This window comes from Melanostigma gelatinosum, assembly GCF_949748355.1.
Source record: "Melanostigma gelatinosum genome assembly, chromosome: 17".
NCBI lineage: Eukaryota > Metazoa > Chordata > Actinopteri > Perciformes > Zoarcidae > Melanostigma > Melanostigma gelatinosum.
The window spans coordinates 18,771,186-18,788,887 of NC_136650.1; the positions used below are offsets into that span (position 1 = coordinate 18,771,186).

The following is a 17,702-nucleotide window of genomic DNA, read 5'->3' on the forward strand; positions in this document are numbered from 1 at the left end:
AGGCCTCAGTACTGTCAGCCAAGTTTAAGAGAAAGCGCAGACATGTGTAAACCTGTACTGCTTGAGACCACTGTTAGATGCTCTCATGCTCAACAGGTAAAACTCAAACTACAGGGACATTTCTGACTACTGTTAGACTTTAGAATATTTTCTAAAACCCTTTAAAAAGTGCTCGCATCCCTTGAAGCAAAAGTTAAAGTGATACTGAGAGCACTTTCTTTGGAAATACTCCTATTCGCGATAGCAAAAACGGATACGATTATAGAGACAGGAGCAAGGAGAATGCCAGTTTTGCTTCACGGAACGACTAGAAACAGAGGTTACCAGCACCTCAAAACCAAAGTGTAAAAACTACAAGTTGCAGTTTTATGGGGGGTCATGTGCCAGACTGTTTATGGTAGGCTGGCACAAACACGGTTGGGTTTGTCCAACACCAACACACCTGAATAAAAATGCAAAGTTTGATAAGTATCTTTACTGGTTGGAGTATTTGTGGTCAGCTGCTGGCCTGTGTGATAAATATTCAGTTTTATCAGGTCTGTGTTAACTCCTGAGCAGATTCATGGGCAAAGAATGTTCCAGGAGTTCACACCCACACAGTCAGAATACTTAATGTCCTCTCAAATATAGGTAATATCCATTTGTCCGTAAACACGCCGCAAAACAACTTCCTTCATTACTCAAGCTTGAACATTCATGTTATCTTATACGATTACACATTTGACACCTCACATCCGCTTTTCTTTCGGTATTTTTGCGTCTATTTAGTCTTTTTTAGAAAAGCACCTTCTTCCTCTTGATTCACCCGGTGAGTGGCAAGTTACAAGCACAGCGGGGTTTCCGGTGTCCGTTTTCAAAATAAAACACCTTTTGACATTCAATAACCAGGCATGCGCCACCGTAATGTACGCGCCTAATTATTGCCCCACCAAGCTAAGAAATACATTTCAGACCTGAGCAATGACTGATGGCTGACTAGCCTACAGTTTGGTCAAATAACCTCGGCTAAATATAGATTAGATATATAAAGTATATTCTTTTATTATTTATACACACACTCAGAAACACACGTTTATTGAAATGTGTATGTATATATTGTGTATATATATATCATTATTATATGACAATCATGTTGTTTTAATATTGTGTTGATATTCATATTAATATTATTCTGTACTTTTATATTTTGACGCTTTGATACATTTTTTTTTTTTCGTGAAACGTTCATGTCAATAAAGCCACATTGAATTAAACAAGTTCCTTTTCCATTTTTCATTTGACATTTGTATTTGATCCATATGCATTTATGCACATCAATCAGTTTTAGCGCGGCTACATTGTTTTATTCTTTATGGACAAATCAGTGGACTTCCGGCTGTGCTTAAAGGTCGTCAGCTTGATGCAACTTTCTCACTTCAGAACCAGTCTGTTGAATATTTGTCTCGACCGGGCGGAGGAGGAGGAGGAGGAAGAGTTCATTTCCACTGAGGGAGCACAGAAGGAAACCAGGAGTCATTACAAGGTGGGTAAAGAGTCAGTAAATGAGGTCACCTGTTAAAGTGATGCATAATGGATTCAATGAGTTCCGCCTGTGGTTCGGGCGGAGGGCAGAACTTCAGTGAACTGCCTCGGGTTCAGTCCCGGAGCTTTTTACAGCACGGTTAATTAGACCCGACTCGGTCCAGTGAACCCAGATGAAGTCCCTTTGATGCGGCATGCTTTCACCAGTGATGGCAACAACAAATTAGGTTTGTGACATTTTTACACAAGTGAAAGTCATACAATTTCATCCACTCTTGTTTCACCAGTCATAGTTAGCACACCGCCTGCTGCTGCTTGTCCTGCAAACTATATGCCAGACAGACACAACTGCAAAGGAGGGAGGGATCTTTTTCAACACAGTTTGTGAGAGCAGAACTGTCAGTGCTCATCATTACATAACACCAGCCATCGCTGTTACTGCAGGAAGTCTCAGGGCTGGACTCACTTGGTATCGATAAATAACTTGATGCTCATATCAATAAAGAGAAAGACTCCAAAGCTATGGAGCGTGTGAATTTTACCGGACAGATTTTAACATCTTCAACATGTAGCTCAAGGAAGCCACGCATCACTGTGGCAACACTCTTGAGTCTTAATTCTAACAACAGGGTTAAACATTGACTATGTTTCAGCACTCAAATGACCTCTTTCTGACAAACGTAGAAAGCGTGTGAACCTACAGTGGCAACCTCACTAACCCGAGATCATGTTAACTTTAAAAAAGACACCACATTTACAACCGCGATACCTTGCAAGAACTTCAACAAAAAAGATAAACCACCACAAATACATGCAGGAGAGGAGACGCATCTGATTACTGATGATCCCTGCTGAAGTATTTAGTTTGATGTTTATATCTCTACGACAACAACAAAAAGGTAATTTGTGTGGCTGTAAACACTTCAAATCTCTGCAGGAACCCAGTGTGCATCGCTCAGCTGCTGACCGTGATGGCGACCATTGTGATGGAGAGAATCGGGCGAGTGTTCATCAGCCTGCAGCAGATCAGGGCGGTCCCCCGGATGCTGACTGAGGCCACACCCTCCATGCCCGGCACCGTGAGGGACACCGAGGTCCCCTACTACTTCAGGGAGCGCTACATCTGCACCGGCTACCGACCGCTCAACCAAAACTGGCGCTACTACTTCCTGTCTTTATTCCAGCGCCACAACGAGACCGTCAACGTCTGGACTCACCTGTTGGCGTTCTTAGTTCTCCTGATGAAGTTCCGGCAGCTCGCCGAGACCGTGGACTTTGTCGGCGATCCCCATTCGTGGCCCCTGTTGATCCTCTTCCTGTCCTCCCTGACCTACTCGGCGTTCAGCGCGGCAGCTCACCTGCTGGCTGGCAAGTCTGCGCTGTGTCACTACGTCTTCTTCTTCCTGGACTACGTCGGGGTAGCGCAGTATCAGTACGGCAGTGCCGTCGTCCACTTCTACTACGCTGTGGATGAGAGCTTGCACAGACACGTGAGCGGCGTCTTCATGCCCGCTGCCGCCGTCCTCAGCTGCCTGTCGTGCCTGGGATGCTGCTACGGCAAGTACCGCAACCACAGCCTACCGACGTGGGTGCGTAAGGTGTGCCAGGTGGTGCCCTCAGCGATTGCCTACATGTGGGACAGCAGCCCTGTGGCTAAAAGACTCGTGTCGCGGTCTGCAGCCGGCGACGACCCGGCCATCGCCTACCACTTTGGCCAGGTCGCTTTCTTTCTCAGCTGCTCCTTCTTCTTCACCTTCCCCCTGCTGGAGCGCTGCTTCCCTGGGCGGTGCAATTTCGTGGGACAGAGTCATCAACTGTTCCATGTGTTTCTGTCCTGCTGCACCCTGTGTCAGATCCACGCGTCCCACCTCGACTACGTGGGCCGCAGGGAGCTGTACTCGCGTCTGCACGGGAGCGGCGAGGCGGCAGTCTTCGTGGGACTGTACGCGGCCACTTTGGCTGTGTGTGTGCTGATCGCTGCCTTCATGCTGAGGAAAGCGAAACGAGTGCTGGACGCCAAGTCCAAGTGATGTATTAGATTAGTTGTAGGATATGCAAAAGCCTTAATGTGCCTTCCCTTCCAGACTAACTGCTTTGATGTAAAGTGAACTAATTCTATTGTTTATGCTGCTGGCTTGGCTTTGGACTCCCTGGCTGTAAGAGGCAGATTACAAGACGTGAGGAGTTTGTATTTTGCCACCGATTTGTTTTAGAATTTGCGGACTCATTCACAGTATCATGGATCAGCAAAGGGCGGTGCTTTATTCTGAAAAATGTTATTAAATCTTACATGTTACATAATCAGCATGTGCTCATTTACATGAGCACTGCTCTTTCCGATAACTGTAGATGACATGCAGTCGGATTCGTTCAATCGTCCGGTTGTTTGGGATTTTTTTCTTTTATCCTACAATACTGGGATAAGATGTGGAATACCATCGAAAATGTGGAGATATTTATTTTAATATATTTTGACAGTCACTGACATTGAATACCTGTTTTGATATTCGTGCTGTTGGCATATTTCACCCGAGCTAATGGACTTACATGTGTTTTTAAATCATTATTATGGAAGTTGCTTAAAGGACTTAATAAAACGACCTTCACAATTGAACTTTAGACACTTTAATCGCGTAACGTACAAAGAATTTACCATTTTGCAGTAAAACCAAAAAAAAAGACGACATATGGGGACTGTCGGGGTCGTGCCTTAGGAGCCACATTTTATGGAATATTTTGCCTGAAGTTGGTGCTGATTATTCTCTTGTGATCGTTACAGCGCTCGGCCCCTTAATGTCTGTTTCTTCAGCTTTAGGATTTAAGTCATATGTGTACGTTAGAAATCTCTGAGATGTTTTCATTGGCAGATTTTAACTATTTTGTTGTTTTTCTAACACACGTTCCATTTTATCGTATACTTTTAAATGTATATTGACACACAGCCTTTAGACTGTTTAAGAAACAAGGATATTTTTTTACGAGGGATCTAATTTATATTGAAGTCTTAAAAATGGATATTTCTTATTTCAGACATGAGTATACATGTAGACTGTTTTGTGTATATTTAGATGTCAGGAATCAATGTCTTATTGGAAATCTTGATTGTGTCTTTTGAGCCCATAAGGGAAATCTGAATGTAGGTGTTCCATGAGTACTAACGACAGATGAAGGTATGTCTTTGTGAGATAATAAGGCTAACTACTGACCAAGCTGTAAACACAGTGGGATTGAGTTCAACAAACATCTCTTTGGGGACAGAGTGGCAGAAATAATCTTTTTTTTAAATTTTTTATAAAAAGCATAATTTCTCTCCTTGAGTTTTCATGTGTGCAACATTGAATCGTGACGTGACATCTTGCTGACCGCTGTATAAAACTCTCTTGTCAAATGTCCGAGAGCTTCCAGAGGGATGGGAAGAATTGTGTGGTATTTATCAGGAGCGAGCTGACCTTTGCACACTTTACGAGGAGCGACGTGTCCACGTTATCTTCACTGTTATCTTTAAAATACAGTACAATATGCATGCAGCCCTCCTCCAAGCCAGGATAGAATGTGGTGTTGATTACCAAACTGTGTTTTTAATGACTTAACAGTCAGAAATCAAAGTAAAATGTCACTGATATGGTCTGATCCAGGGGTCTCCAACAAGCTAAAGGTTCAAAGAATATATACATATGTTTGTTGACACAAAGTCACTTTGTTTTAAATTTCTATCCAATCAAATTCATAATGATGCTAATGATGTTGGCAGCGACACGTTTAGTGGAGCTTTTGAACTGTGTCAAAATAATGATTTCGCTACATAGCAGTATTTTAAATAATGATTTCGCTACATAGCAGTATTTTAAATAATGATTTCGCTACATAGCAGTATTTTAAATAATGATTTTGCTACATAGCAGTATTTTAAATAATGATTTCGCTACATAGCAGTATTTTAAATAATGATTTCGCTACATGGCAGTATTTCAAATAATGATTTCGCTACATAGCAGTCTTTTAAATAATGATTTCGCTACATAGCATTATTTTAAATAATGATTTCGCTACATGGCAGTATTTTAAATAATGATTTCGCTACATAGCAGTCTTTTAAATAATGATTTTGCTACATAGCAGTATTTTAAATAATGATTTCGCTACATAGCAGTATTTTAAATAATGATTTCGCTACATAGCAGTCTTTTAAATAATGATTTTGCTACATAGCAGTATTTTAAATAATGATTTCGCTACATAGCAGTATTTCAAATAATGATTTCGCTACATAGCAGTATTTCAAATAATGATTTCGCTACATAGCAGTATTTTAAAGGGAGGAGCTGCCTTGGATACTGGAAACAAATCTGGTGTACAGCCGCCCTTTTAGCCGTCGTTTAGGCGAGGTGGCTGTGCAGAAATTCGCAATATCCAAACGTGTGTGTGCTTGAACTGCCGCCATTAACATCCTCACACAGCCGACGAAACATAACATGCTGGAACGCGTCATAGCCTGTGAATAAATGTTATTGTGGTTTACTGTCGTCTGCGGCCATTTCTTGTTTGTGATTTATTTGTTTTTTACGTTTGGAGTAAAAGTAGTAGCAATGATTTATTCCGGTCCTTGTTGACAATTTTCCAAAAAGAATGCACATGTAAATAAATACATAACAATAAGGCATTAACTTAAAGGAAAGAGAAAGATACTGACCCAAAAGGTGGGGGCTGAAGCTTAAGCTTATTACTCCTATCCTTTGAACAAAGCCTCTTCTAATACCCAACTCTTTCACTACTAGTTTTACAAAAACAAAGTTCCAAATGTGTCATACGAAACAGTATAATACCTCCGTTTTATATTGTTTTACCACTTTAAAAAAAAAAAAATTTGAAAATTGAACTACCCATTTGTAATTCCTTCTTTTAAACATGCCCGTTTCCCTAAATCCACACAGGCTCTCTCTAATTTCAAACAACCTCTGAACTGCTTGAAATTGTTCCTCTGTGCATTAGCTGTGCAGCTTCAAGATCAACTGGATCACAAGAATGTAAGGCATGTCGGAATTAACAGTGCATTGGTTTGTTTGTAATAATCTGATAGATATATAACATTTTTTACTACAGACCTCTTTTGGAGCATGAACATTGCAGCTATGTGTTGGTTTCATGTGTTTCCCCAAACGTCCACACAGTAGGAGAGAGCAATACCGACAGGGAGTTCTGGTTCAAGATATCTTATATATCTTAAATATCTTATATATTAAAAAAATATATATTATATTAAAAAAAAAAAAACTTTATTTAACCAGGTAGTCCCATTGAGATTAAAAATCTCTTTTGCAAGATGGAAGTAACAATACTACATAACATTAAGGAGCAGTTTTTGTTTTTTATGCTTATGTGTTGCTAAGAAGACACCCCAGAAGACGGGTCACTCAGGTATAGTTCCATCATTGTTCAAAGTCAAAGAATAACTTCATGATGTTAGTTGTAATGAATAAATATATTTTAAAATCAAGTACATTTCTCTGGCATTTATAGTTTTCTACTGTATCGTACCGAACCCAACCATGAGTTTTGTGAACCGTTACACCCCTAGTGCTTCACCTTGTTCAGACATTTGTTTGGGCATTTTTGACTGAAACTCTCAATTTTTCTTTTCAATTTACGTGTGTGCAAATGGCCCTGCAGCCTCGTGCAGTCTCGTGCAGTCTCATGCAGGATTATCAGGGCGTTTACTGATGCTAATCAGGATCAACTGGCACATGCCTTCAATTTACTTGGACGATAAGATTCCTCTTTGTTAGAAAACAGGTTAGAACACGTCACAAATCTGACTTAGGCTCTTCTTAGGACCTTTCTCAAGAACATATTTAAGAACACGCTTATGAAGATATTGGTGAATGAGGCCCAACGTTAATGAAAGAGTTCATGAAAATACATTTCTGGGTCTGATATTAGAGAACAAAATCTGGAACCTCATGTAAAATATGTGCCAGCAAAGTTGTCAATGAGCGTTGCAGTTCACAGTCTGGATCATAAAGTATGGTACACTCACTGTTTTTTTAATGGTTATTATTGTATCTAAACTACTGTGTGGAGGGACTGAGCAGCACAATCATTATGCATATAAGACAGAACCATAAGGATAGTACGCAATATATTGACTATGGGGAACACACTAACAGGAGGAGGAGGAGAAATTAAAGTTTGTTTCTTGTCTCTTTCTATTTCACATTCTTGACTCAGTCACATTGTTGAGTAGAGATTGTTTTATGTGGCTTGTTTGAAATCTGTTAAATATGTTTACAGCTATTCAATTCAATTAAATTATCTTGTGATGGGGTCTGGAAAAAGGTTCGGTGCTGAAAGGAGTTCAGCGTGGACTGCTGTGGTGCTGCAGCTTCCTGGAGTGATTTGGTTGGTTGACTCTCAGGTGCTCCAGGAGACACAATAAGCAGTGATTGGATGCAGCTTGCAATAAATGCTACCTCTCTGCTGCACACACCACATGCAGAGCAGCTTCAGGGCTGTTTGGCTACTGTTGCTTTGACCAGGCTGCTTGATCTAGAACACAAAAATGGCTTGTGGCGTTCATTTGGGGTAAGTTTCTTTCAGCTGTTTTTAGTATTTGTGGAGTTGCTGGACCATTTCTGACCGGATGTCTTGTTTTCTGTGCAGGGTCTTGCTGATTTGCTTAATTCAAGCAGAGCATGTGTTTTGTGTGTGGGCCCAACAAGGTGAGCAACACACAAACGTCGCTGTCATTTATTGGTGTGATTTACAAGCTGTGGATTTATTCTCTTTGTTTCTCTTGCAGCTCGGGGACAAAACGGCAACACAGATGTTGGCTTCTCGCAGCAGGGTAGTGGATTTGGTGGCAGCGATTTCCAGAATCAACTCAGACGGGCCTCTGGTTCCCGTGGCTCAGCCCAGAGCAGCAGCTTCAACACTAAAGTTAGCAGTGGTTCTAGCCAGAGATTTCCCAGTAGTGGCTACACACAAGGTGGTTCACAGCCAGCTAGAAGTGGCTATCCTTCAGTCAGGTTGGTGCCGAGCACCTCTGAGTCAAAACCTAACTGGCCAAAGACTAGGTTGAGTCATGGAAATGTGCAGACGATTCCGAAAAAGCACTCCTTTGGCCTTTCTAGTAATGTTGCTAGTGGTAGTTCACTCGGTAAGTATCGTCAATCTTCACTTAGCAAGAAGAGAACTTGGCCAGTTCAGCAGGGTACACCAAGTACTAGCAACTATCAGAGTCCTCGGGAAAGCTACGCCTTCAAACCTGCCTCCCATCAGTCAGCAGCACAGAAAGCTTCCAGCCTGTCTAGCACAGGTGCTGCTGGGCCGCACAGAATCCCTGCCCGGACGAGGACATCAGCCAGTGCCCCTGCTAGAAGAGTGTCTTCACGTGGTAGCTCTGTAGCACAAAAACCTTCCTATTTCCAGTCTCTTCAAAATAAGAGAACTAGAAATAACCCCAGCCAGACTCAGACTGGGAACAAATACCCACGCAAACCGGTTCCTGTGAATGCTCCTAACCTCCCTGCCTCTGGGACCAGCAGTGTAGGGACCTCTGGTCAGCGCTTTGCCCCGACCAGAACCCACAACATCCCTCAGAACTTTGGTGGCAATGCTATCAGACGACTGAAAGAACCTGCTGACCGGAAGGAAGTGAGTGTCGGGCGGCCCCCGGCCCCCCAGCAGCCCTCTGCTCCCCAGCGGCCCTCTGCTCCCCAGTGGGCCAGCCCGGCCCCCCAGCGGCCCTCTGCTCCCCAGCGGCCCTCTGCTCCCCAGCGGCCCTCTGCTCCCCAGCGGCCCTCTGCTCCCCAGCGGCCCTCTGCTCCCCAGCGGCCCTCTGCTCCCCAGCGGCCCTCTGCTCCCCAGCGGCCCTCTGCTCCCCAGCGGCCCTCTGCTCCCCAGTGGGCCACCCCAGCTCCCCAGCGGCCCTCTGCTCCCCAGCGGCCCTCTGCTCCCCAGTGGGCCAGCCCGGCCCCCCCGCGGCCCTCTGCTCCCCAGTGGGCCAGCCCGGCCCCCCAGCGGCCCTCTGCTCCCCAGTGGGCTAGGCCGGCCCCCCAGCGGCCCTCTGCCCCCCAGCGGCCCTCTGCCCCCCAGCGGCCCTCTGCCCTCCAGCCGGCCAGCGTGGCCCCTCAGCAGCCCTCTGCTCAGCAGCCGACCAGCACGGCCCCCCAGCCGGCCAGCGTGGCCCCCCAGCAGCCCTCTGCTCATCAGCCGGCCAGCGTGGCCCCCCAGCAGCCCTCTGCTCAGCAGCCGGCCAGCGTGGCCCCCCAGGAGCCCTCTGCTCAGCAGCCGACCAGCACGGCCCCCCAGCCGGCCAGCGTGGCCCCCCAGCAGCCCTCTGCTCAGCAGCCGGCCAGCGTGGCCCCCCAGCGGCCCGCTGCATTTTACAAGCCACAGGTCCAGGGTGTTCATCCAGAGACCAAATGGATCAGGATCAGTCGCTTTAAGGGACCGCAGGTGAGTACTTCATCATATATTGCTGTTCTATACGCATGCGCGTGGTTTCTAATGCATCTTCCTCCTTCAAATAGGTGCAGAAGTTGTCCTTGGCTGAATAATTGGTGTTTTTATTCAAATAAAATGTACATCTTGTTTTTGTGTCTTGGCTTCACCTCTTTGCTGTGTGGCACTAGTAAACGCCCAGCATGTGTGCATATTGCTGTAGGCTTGGTGCCATCTAGTGTGGAAAAGAAGTGTTGCAAAATGGTTCCTCGAGTCCAGGGGCCGAATCCGGCCCGGGACATCATTTTATGTGGCCCTCTAACTTTTAAAAAAGCTGTTTTTTTTTTTGGTTTTTTTGGGTTTTTTTAAACTGGCAGACTTGCTAATTAAAATATCCCCATAGTCAAAATTATGAGATCCGTAAACACAGTCATAGAAGCAGCTCTTTGGCTGGTTCCATTTGACATGGAAATGTATTGTGAGTACATTGAAGACTACTTTAAACGTGTCTTTTAACACATGAAATACTTCATGTGGGATTGTGCAAACGCACCCTTGAAAGGATTTTAAGTGTTGAACAAAGTTATTGTAATAAATAGTTAGATATTTATCTTTGCTATTTGCTTTAATAGTTTGATCTTCGATAGAGTAATGTGAGTTTCTGAACCCTAAATTAAAAACGGCTTCTTGTGTGAGAGGCTGCTTCACTGGTGTGAGGGAGATAAACCGGAGCTCCTTCCTGCTGCTTTCACACTTATCAGTCATCGCTGCTTCAGTAGAAACTACTCACTCGTGTGCAATATCAATATTTCCTTTGCAATATGGAGTCAATGGTTATATTAACAGTTTAATCTATTATAGCCCTAGTGTTTGTTTTTTGCAGACTTCTTGTTTGAGTGAGAATTGTTTCACTGACAGTTTGCTGTATTTAGTGTTCATATGTTAGTAAATATGACATGATACTTGCCACATTCAACAGGTGATCTAAGGGCGCTGCTTTCAATGTTGACTCGGGTTGTGTTGTGCCCCTCATCCAAACCCCATCTTCCCACTGTCTGAAATGACGGTGTTGATTCCAACATGTTTCAAGTCTGCAGTGGCAGGTTCCTGTATCTGCCAGGAGGGGGCGGTAAAAGACAGTTACATTTAGTAACTTGTTCTCATCCACAGAGGTGTCAACATTTCTACATAGTCTTATTGTTATTAAAGAAGTATTGGACAATGTATTCCTCAATTTAAATAGCAGACTTATATTACCATCAAGGGCTCCGATTGGGCCAGATCCAGCTGCACATACAGTTGAGGTTAAGTGACCTTTTATGCTGTAAGGTTTGTCAACAGTGGCTCACAAGCAGCTGGGAGCCTGCTTGACGCTCTTTGGGCCCCTCTGGAATTGAAGACTGGCTTTAAAAGGGCAGGCACGTTCCAAAAGTACTTCACAGGTGGTTGGATGAACCAAACAACGGTTGATTACAAAAAATCACAATTTCTGCCGTTATCGTTCATGTGAGACTAAATAAGTGCAATATAGGCAAAGTTAACAGCCTATTCTGTTTGAATGAACATTTTAAAACTGCAAGTCAGCATTTGTTTCATTGTACAATGATATGGGAAGTTACTGTTGTATTCATATATTGTTGACCACACTGACTTATCGGCCCATTATGGCCGAAATGGAAGCAAACAACTGTTCATACGCACTTCCAGCAGCAGAGCTGAGACAAAATTATAACTTTCTGTGGGTTCATACTTGTGACCCCTCTGAGGTCTTCAGTCATTTGACCCATTTAACCTCCAGCTTTAACCTCTTGAAAGTAATCAGTTTGACTCTTCTGGTTTAGTTCCCACTGATGTCCTCCTCAGCAACACTGGGTGGGGCTCATGTGTTGCTGAATTGGGAGCGCCTCTCAAACACAAGGTTGCTGAGCTCTGTTGTGTCTTCAGTACACAGTTAAACCGCCCTAAACCAAATATAGAGGCGTTAACTCCTCCTTGCCAGACTTGATCAACAAGCGTCACAGCCGGCCTTCAGTGGACGTCAGGTGTTTGCATGTGTTTTGGTTTTGTTCAGGATTAGGTGTACTGTTTGTGCACGGAAAGAAATCTGTACAGCCAACTCTGATGCACCTGCACAGGCATTTTCAAGAAGATCCTGGTCCACTTGTCTTAACCTCGCTGATGTGAAAGACTAGAACTAAAGCTTTAGTTGAAAGGGAAAGAGCCCAAAAAAGTGAGCGTTGAGTTGTAAAGCAGCTGCCAGCTCAAAGGTGAGACACATGGATCAGTGTTCAGAGCAAGTGAGGTTGAACAACATATAAAGACGGACGACGGGAAAAAGGTTTCTCAGAGAAAAGTTAAAAACAGAGTTAATTAAGAGCTTATCTCTGTAATGCTGTCAACATATTGAATCTCTCTCTACAGTTTAGAAAAGTAAAATATATCTGTTGAAGAGAAATGCATAGTATTTAAAATGAAGAGGTTGAAATGAGCTGAATGTTCACGGTGTGAAGAATATGTGCAATGTGTGAAAATAATAATTCATCCTGTGGGTATTTAATGGCGTTGCAGGGAGTCTTCAAACTCAACAATCATCCACTTCTCAAGATTTCCTGCTTCAGGAAACAAAGCCAAACTGCACTTGAACAAGCCTCGTAAGGATCCCCTGAACAACAGCAATCAAAGGCAATTAAAAGCCTGATTCGTTCCGTATGTTGTCAACGTCCAGGTACTTTGTGTATAGCTCTCAAATAAGGCATTTTCCCAAAGGGATCGAATGCAAAACAGGCTGGAGGACGTGGCGCGGTTTAAATCACCACGTTTGATTGAGAGAACCATTTGGCTCCGTACTTAAAGAATCCCCCCCAGTGTTCGTCTAAATGAGGACTCAGGACTTCTCTGTGTGGGTGCTCTCTCTCTCGCTCTGTTTCCCACCTTCCCACCTTGATTGCTACTTATCTAGGTCAACTCCGTGTGTCTTAATCACTGGTGGAAAATCAGATCAATTTCTAGCACATCGTCAGTCCTGATGTAATTATCATTGTTCGGGATCAGCTGGCGATCAAATCCAACTGTCAATTATTAAATATACAGAAGGTGTTTTTTTAACTCAGTCGTCAAACAAGAGGAGCCGATTCTGTTTTGACCTTTTGTGCACTTCAGTGAATCCATATAACAGGGCTGATCTCCCTCACTGATTTCCCAAAAGAGCGATGGTGGATGTGTGATTTCTGACAAACCTGGTGGGTGCATGACTGTGTGATCTCATTTGCTGCTACTGGTACACACACAGGTTAAACCATGCTGGAATCCAATTGTACTTATCTCTGTTTTTGCCTGAGCTCATGCTGCTCCATCTTTTAAAAAAAACAGAAAAAACAGTGACAAGCTGCAGATTTCCCTCAGCAGGCCTGCCAGCATCGTGCGTCCTAATTAACCATTTTATAACCCAAGAAAAAAAAACAATAGAACAAAACAGATTCTTAAACACAGAGGGAACAACGCCTTAACGCATCAAAGCTGCATGGCAACAGACACGTGTGCAAGACAGCAGAACACACGAAGAAGCTTTATTCATCTCCACCACAAATAGTTTGTGCCGATCAGATGTCACTTATCACCTCAGGCATGCGTTTTCGCTACATTCTCCAGTCATTAAATCTGCACTGATGAATATTTTAATTGAACCCTGGATCATATGACATGAGTAATGTCGCTTGTAGCGCTGAGCCCACAGAGAATTATCACCCACCGTCTTTGGTCTGTAGACCCTTTATCCTATTTCAGCTCATTGTTTTGGTGTTGTGGTCCACAAAATCGGCTCACTGCATCCTCATCTCCAGGAGGCAATTGTTATTGGTTTTAATTAATAAACTACACCGTAACACTGTATAGTTTGTTCAACTGCCCCCAATTGTCCAAATAATGAATGAATGCAGCTTTAACAAAGATATTCTTGTCAAGGTGGGAACTCCTCAGAAACAGTCTCAGCCTCCTCATGACCATTTACTCCGTCAGTTATGCATGCTCATCTCATAGTTTCAGTATTTCCTGCAGCACATGAAGGCAGCATTGCGCTGCCGTCCTACCGCCTTGTTGCCTCGTCCGCTATCCTGACACTGTGCCTCTGTCTGCAAGTGGGAGCGTGTTGATGCAGAATAGGTGTGTTAAGGCCTATGTGTGTTCCTCAATGCGCTCTCATTCTGTCACCGCCTTTAGTGTGTGTGTGTTGGTAGCAGGTGGTCAGCACAACCACACCTGTTGTTAAGGTGATGGAGTATAAGAGGTCAAAGAGAACGTCCCTTTACAGCACAGTGAACACACTCATAGATGATGAATGGGACGTGTTCCGACTACATGTTAAAAACAGACGGCTGTGTGTCTCATCCACTTCCTTATATCCGTCTCTCTGTCAGCGTGTGTGTGTGTGTGTGCGTGTGTGTGTGTGTGTTGGACTTCATTTTGGGGGATGTTTCCTTCTCTATCTCCTCCTCGTCCTCCTCTCACTGTCTAAATTGCTTTTCACAGATTAGTTCCACTGGGAAGGTTTGTGTGTGTGTGTGTGTGTGTGTGTGTGTGTCTGTTATGGTGGGTTAAGAATGGGATTCCCCGAATTTGAGTAACATTGCTCAAGGGCCCATGAAAAACAACATCTATCACACTGAGCGAAGGACAAGCTGAATAAAGGAAAACGTCTCAAAGTTCAAGCTGTCTCTCACTTGCACAAATACAAGCATGGGCACACACACACACACACGCACACACACACACACACACACAGTGAAACACTCCTTGACTGTCAAGGGGTGTGGTGTGTTTGCGTACAAGGAACTCGGTTCAGTTGATTAATCTTGTCTTTGTTGTGTCAAGACAGAACTAATTTGAAGACAATACGCACAGTTATTCAAGTCAACCAAGCAGGAAGCATAATGATATGTTGCAATATGGTATGATCACGCACACACACACACACACACACACACACACGCACACACACACACACATGTAGGGCTACAATGTAGACATAATAGACACCATAAATACTGCAGATTAAGAACCTCTGTTAGATAGATAGATAGATAGATAGATGTAAACTTTATTTATCCCCAGGGGGAAATTCGTTTGTAGCAGCAGCAATTTACAGAGTAAAATATAACATATGGAATGCACAATATCTACAGTACAATAAAATAACAGAGCAGATATTGAATTGTCTGTTATTGAATTGAATTGAATTGAACTGTTACCAGCAGTTGGGAGATTTGATGTGACAATGAAACACAGATTCCAACTCATTTCCAAGAGGTCAAAAAGCAGAAAGAGCAACACTGACTGAATGGCTGTGAATACATCACACTTCAGGTCGTGCAGCTCTCAGCTTGTCAGGGGAAATCTGGGTTACTGCGCTGCGTGACACCTGGCGTCAGTCATCATCCCTCCTATCGCTCTGCTGTCTTTCCTGTGACTAAAATAAATATTTAGGCCTCTGCTGTACCAGAAGGTCTCTTTTTTTTTTTACAGCAGCGCCCTGCTTAACATTCAGGAGGTTGTTGACACTGAGAACTTGATCCTCTTCTTACCAACCGCTGTCGAGGCTGGCCTTAAGAAGTTCAGACCTTTCTGTTTACTTTTTACTTTTTAAACTCTAATGCAGTGCATGACTTAAGATATTATGATGGTATGTGTAAATCTGTAAAAATGAGATTATGACACAAATGCAAATGTCAGAAATCTGTACGTCTAATATTATGGAACAAACCGAACAGGCAGAAATGGTAAAACGTCGGTTTCTGTGCCGAGAGGTTTTGCTCAACACGTAATCATTTGTTTTAAATTCACCACAGAGAGAGACGGCGAGGCTCCCGCTGGCTCGCGGCCTGAAGTCCCCCAGGAGCCCGAGAGGCCCTGAACCCGCTTCTTTATCGAGGGCCGCTCCTCTTCCACAGAGCAGCTGGAGGACAACCTCTCTGAGGTCAGCAGACGTCTCTCCTCCTCAGCACGGCCGAGGGAAGCCCAGCTTCACCGACACCAGGAAGGCACAGTCTGCAAATAGTGTTGTAAGTAGTTTAATAACTATTATCATCATTTAAAATGTGTTAATATAATATTGTATATCATTATTACACTTATTTGATATGATTGATATAGAATAATATAGAATAATTATCATACTATATTTCAGAATACTTAACACCAATAAAATAAAATTGAAATATAATTTATTATGTTCTATACGGTTGAAGCGTTTTTGTTTGTTTGAATAATAATAATGATAATAACAAAGAACTTATTATCATAAATGGCAATTTTGGAGAAAGATTTAGTTTGCAGTCAAATGCACAAACCATGTTTCCATGTGCATTGCTTTGTCTGACCTATTTCATGGTAGACTTTTGATGGGTCGTACACAGCAGGAGAAGCAGAGGTGTAACTAATATCAATGAATCAGACACACCTGAATGGAAGTCAATACTGTTTAATGGCGTTGCTATTTCTGCTGTGGCATGTCAACATGTCTGCCCTGAAAAAACCTCCAGTATCCATCAACAGCACACTGAATATACTGATGTCGTTAGAGTATGATTAATATTTCCGTTTTCCCTCCGTAAAAATATTATATTCACACTCATCATCGACTTTAGCACCTGCTAAATAAAAGTAATGCTTTCAGTGTTGAACTGGGACAAACCACACATCGCTAGTGCCCTCTAGTGGTCATATAATCACCTAATGTTTTCTTCATGACGATAAATAGTTAATAAATTGAAAAGAAATGTCATATTAAAATCAACAACTAAACACGTACAGCACTGACAGCTTATCGAGCATTCATTCCTGACCTGCAGGAGCTTTCTTTTTCTATTCTACAATGTGACCAAAACACAAAAAAAACATTTATTTTTAGAAGTCAAGCATCTGACAAAAAGCGAAAATGTTTCGCGAGCTTGAGGCTCGATGTGCAGCAGGACACGATGACGTGGGTATCATTATCGCTGTCATTACGTTGGTTCGATGGTTATCCTCCATGAATTTCTCATCAGGTCACTTTCTCCACAGTGATTGATTTCCCCGCTCTACACTCTCTCTGAAAATGTCTCTTTCTTTGATTCTTATTCTCCTTCTTTCTACAGTCACAGGACCATTGAATGGACAGAACCGCCCTGTGCTTTGCACTCTTGGATTCCTGTCTGTTCGTACTGCTGTTTCATTTCCAAGAACTGAAGCTCAGTATACTCCCCAAACAGCAAGAAGCCGTTAATCATGAGTAAGTCCATTCATGTTTGTCCATCCCTTACATGTGATGTAAAAAAGAATGCTTTTCACAACACATCTCAGCGACACATTCTGGGTCTGTTCAAAATTACAATGAATGCCTGAAGGGGTTGGAACTGCCAGTTGGATTAAGATGAAGTAGTGAACGCAGGTGTCCTTGTTATAATAATCTGCCCTCAGGAGCATCAAAGCGCCTTTTCATTTATGTACCGACTGCATCATGTGTGCGATCAATCACAACTGGGCAACACAAACACTGACACTGTAAATAGACTGCCAGAATTACATTTGTGTTGGATAGCTAGCAGAGGGGACCTGGGATTGGCAATGCCGGTCTCTCTGTTTGGTTGTTCGGTTTTTCTGTCCAGCTGTTGGATAGATTGCCATGAAACAGATCCTCTGATGATGGATCCAAATGGCTTTGGTGATCCCCTGACTTTTTCTTCTGGTGGGAACATGTGGTCAACATTTTT

At 43.3% G+C, this 17,702-nt stretch overlaps 1 protein-coding gene across 1 annotated transcript; it reads left to right on the top strand.

The window, feature by feature from the left end:
• The first annotated feature begins 1,452 nt into the window (after positions 1–1,452).
• On the top strand, positions 1,453–3,887 carry paqr7a (progestin and adipoQ receptor family member VII, a). Its single transcript, XM_079287510.1, has 2 exons — positions 1,453–1,522; positions 2,459–3,887. The coding sequence occupies exon 2, from the start codon at positions 2,493–2,495 to the stop codon at positions 3,549–3,551; it is 1,059 nt and encodes a 352-aa protein (XP_079143636.1). The 5' UTR covers positions 1,453–1,522; positions 2,459–2,492; the 3' UTR covers positions 3,552–3,887.
• The last annotated feature ends 13,815 nt before the right edge of the window (positions 3,888–17,702 follow it).

Excerpts from the sequence above, each read along its gene's own strand:
- paqr7a (XM_079287510.1), top strand. The coding sequence starts at position 2,493 with ATGGCGACCATTGTGATGGAGAGAATCGGGCGAGTGTTCATCAGCCTG.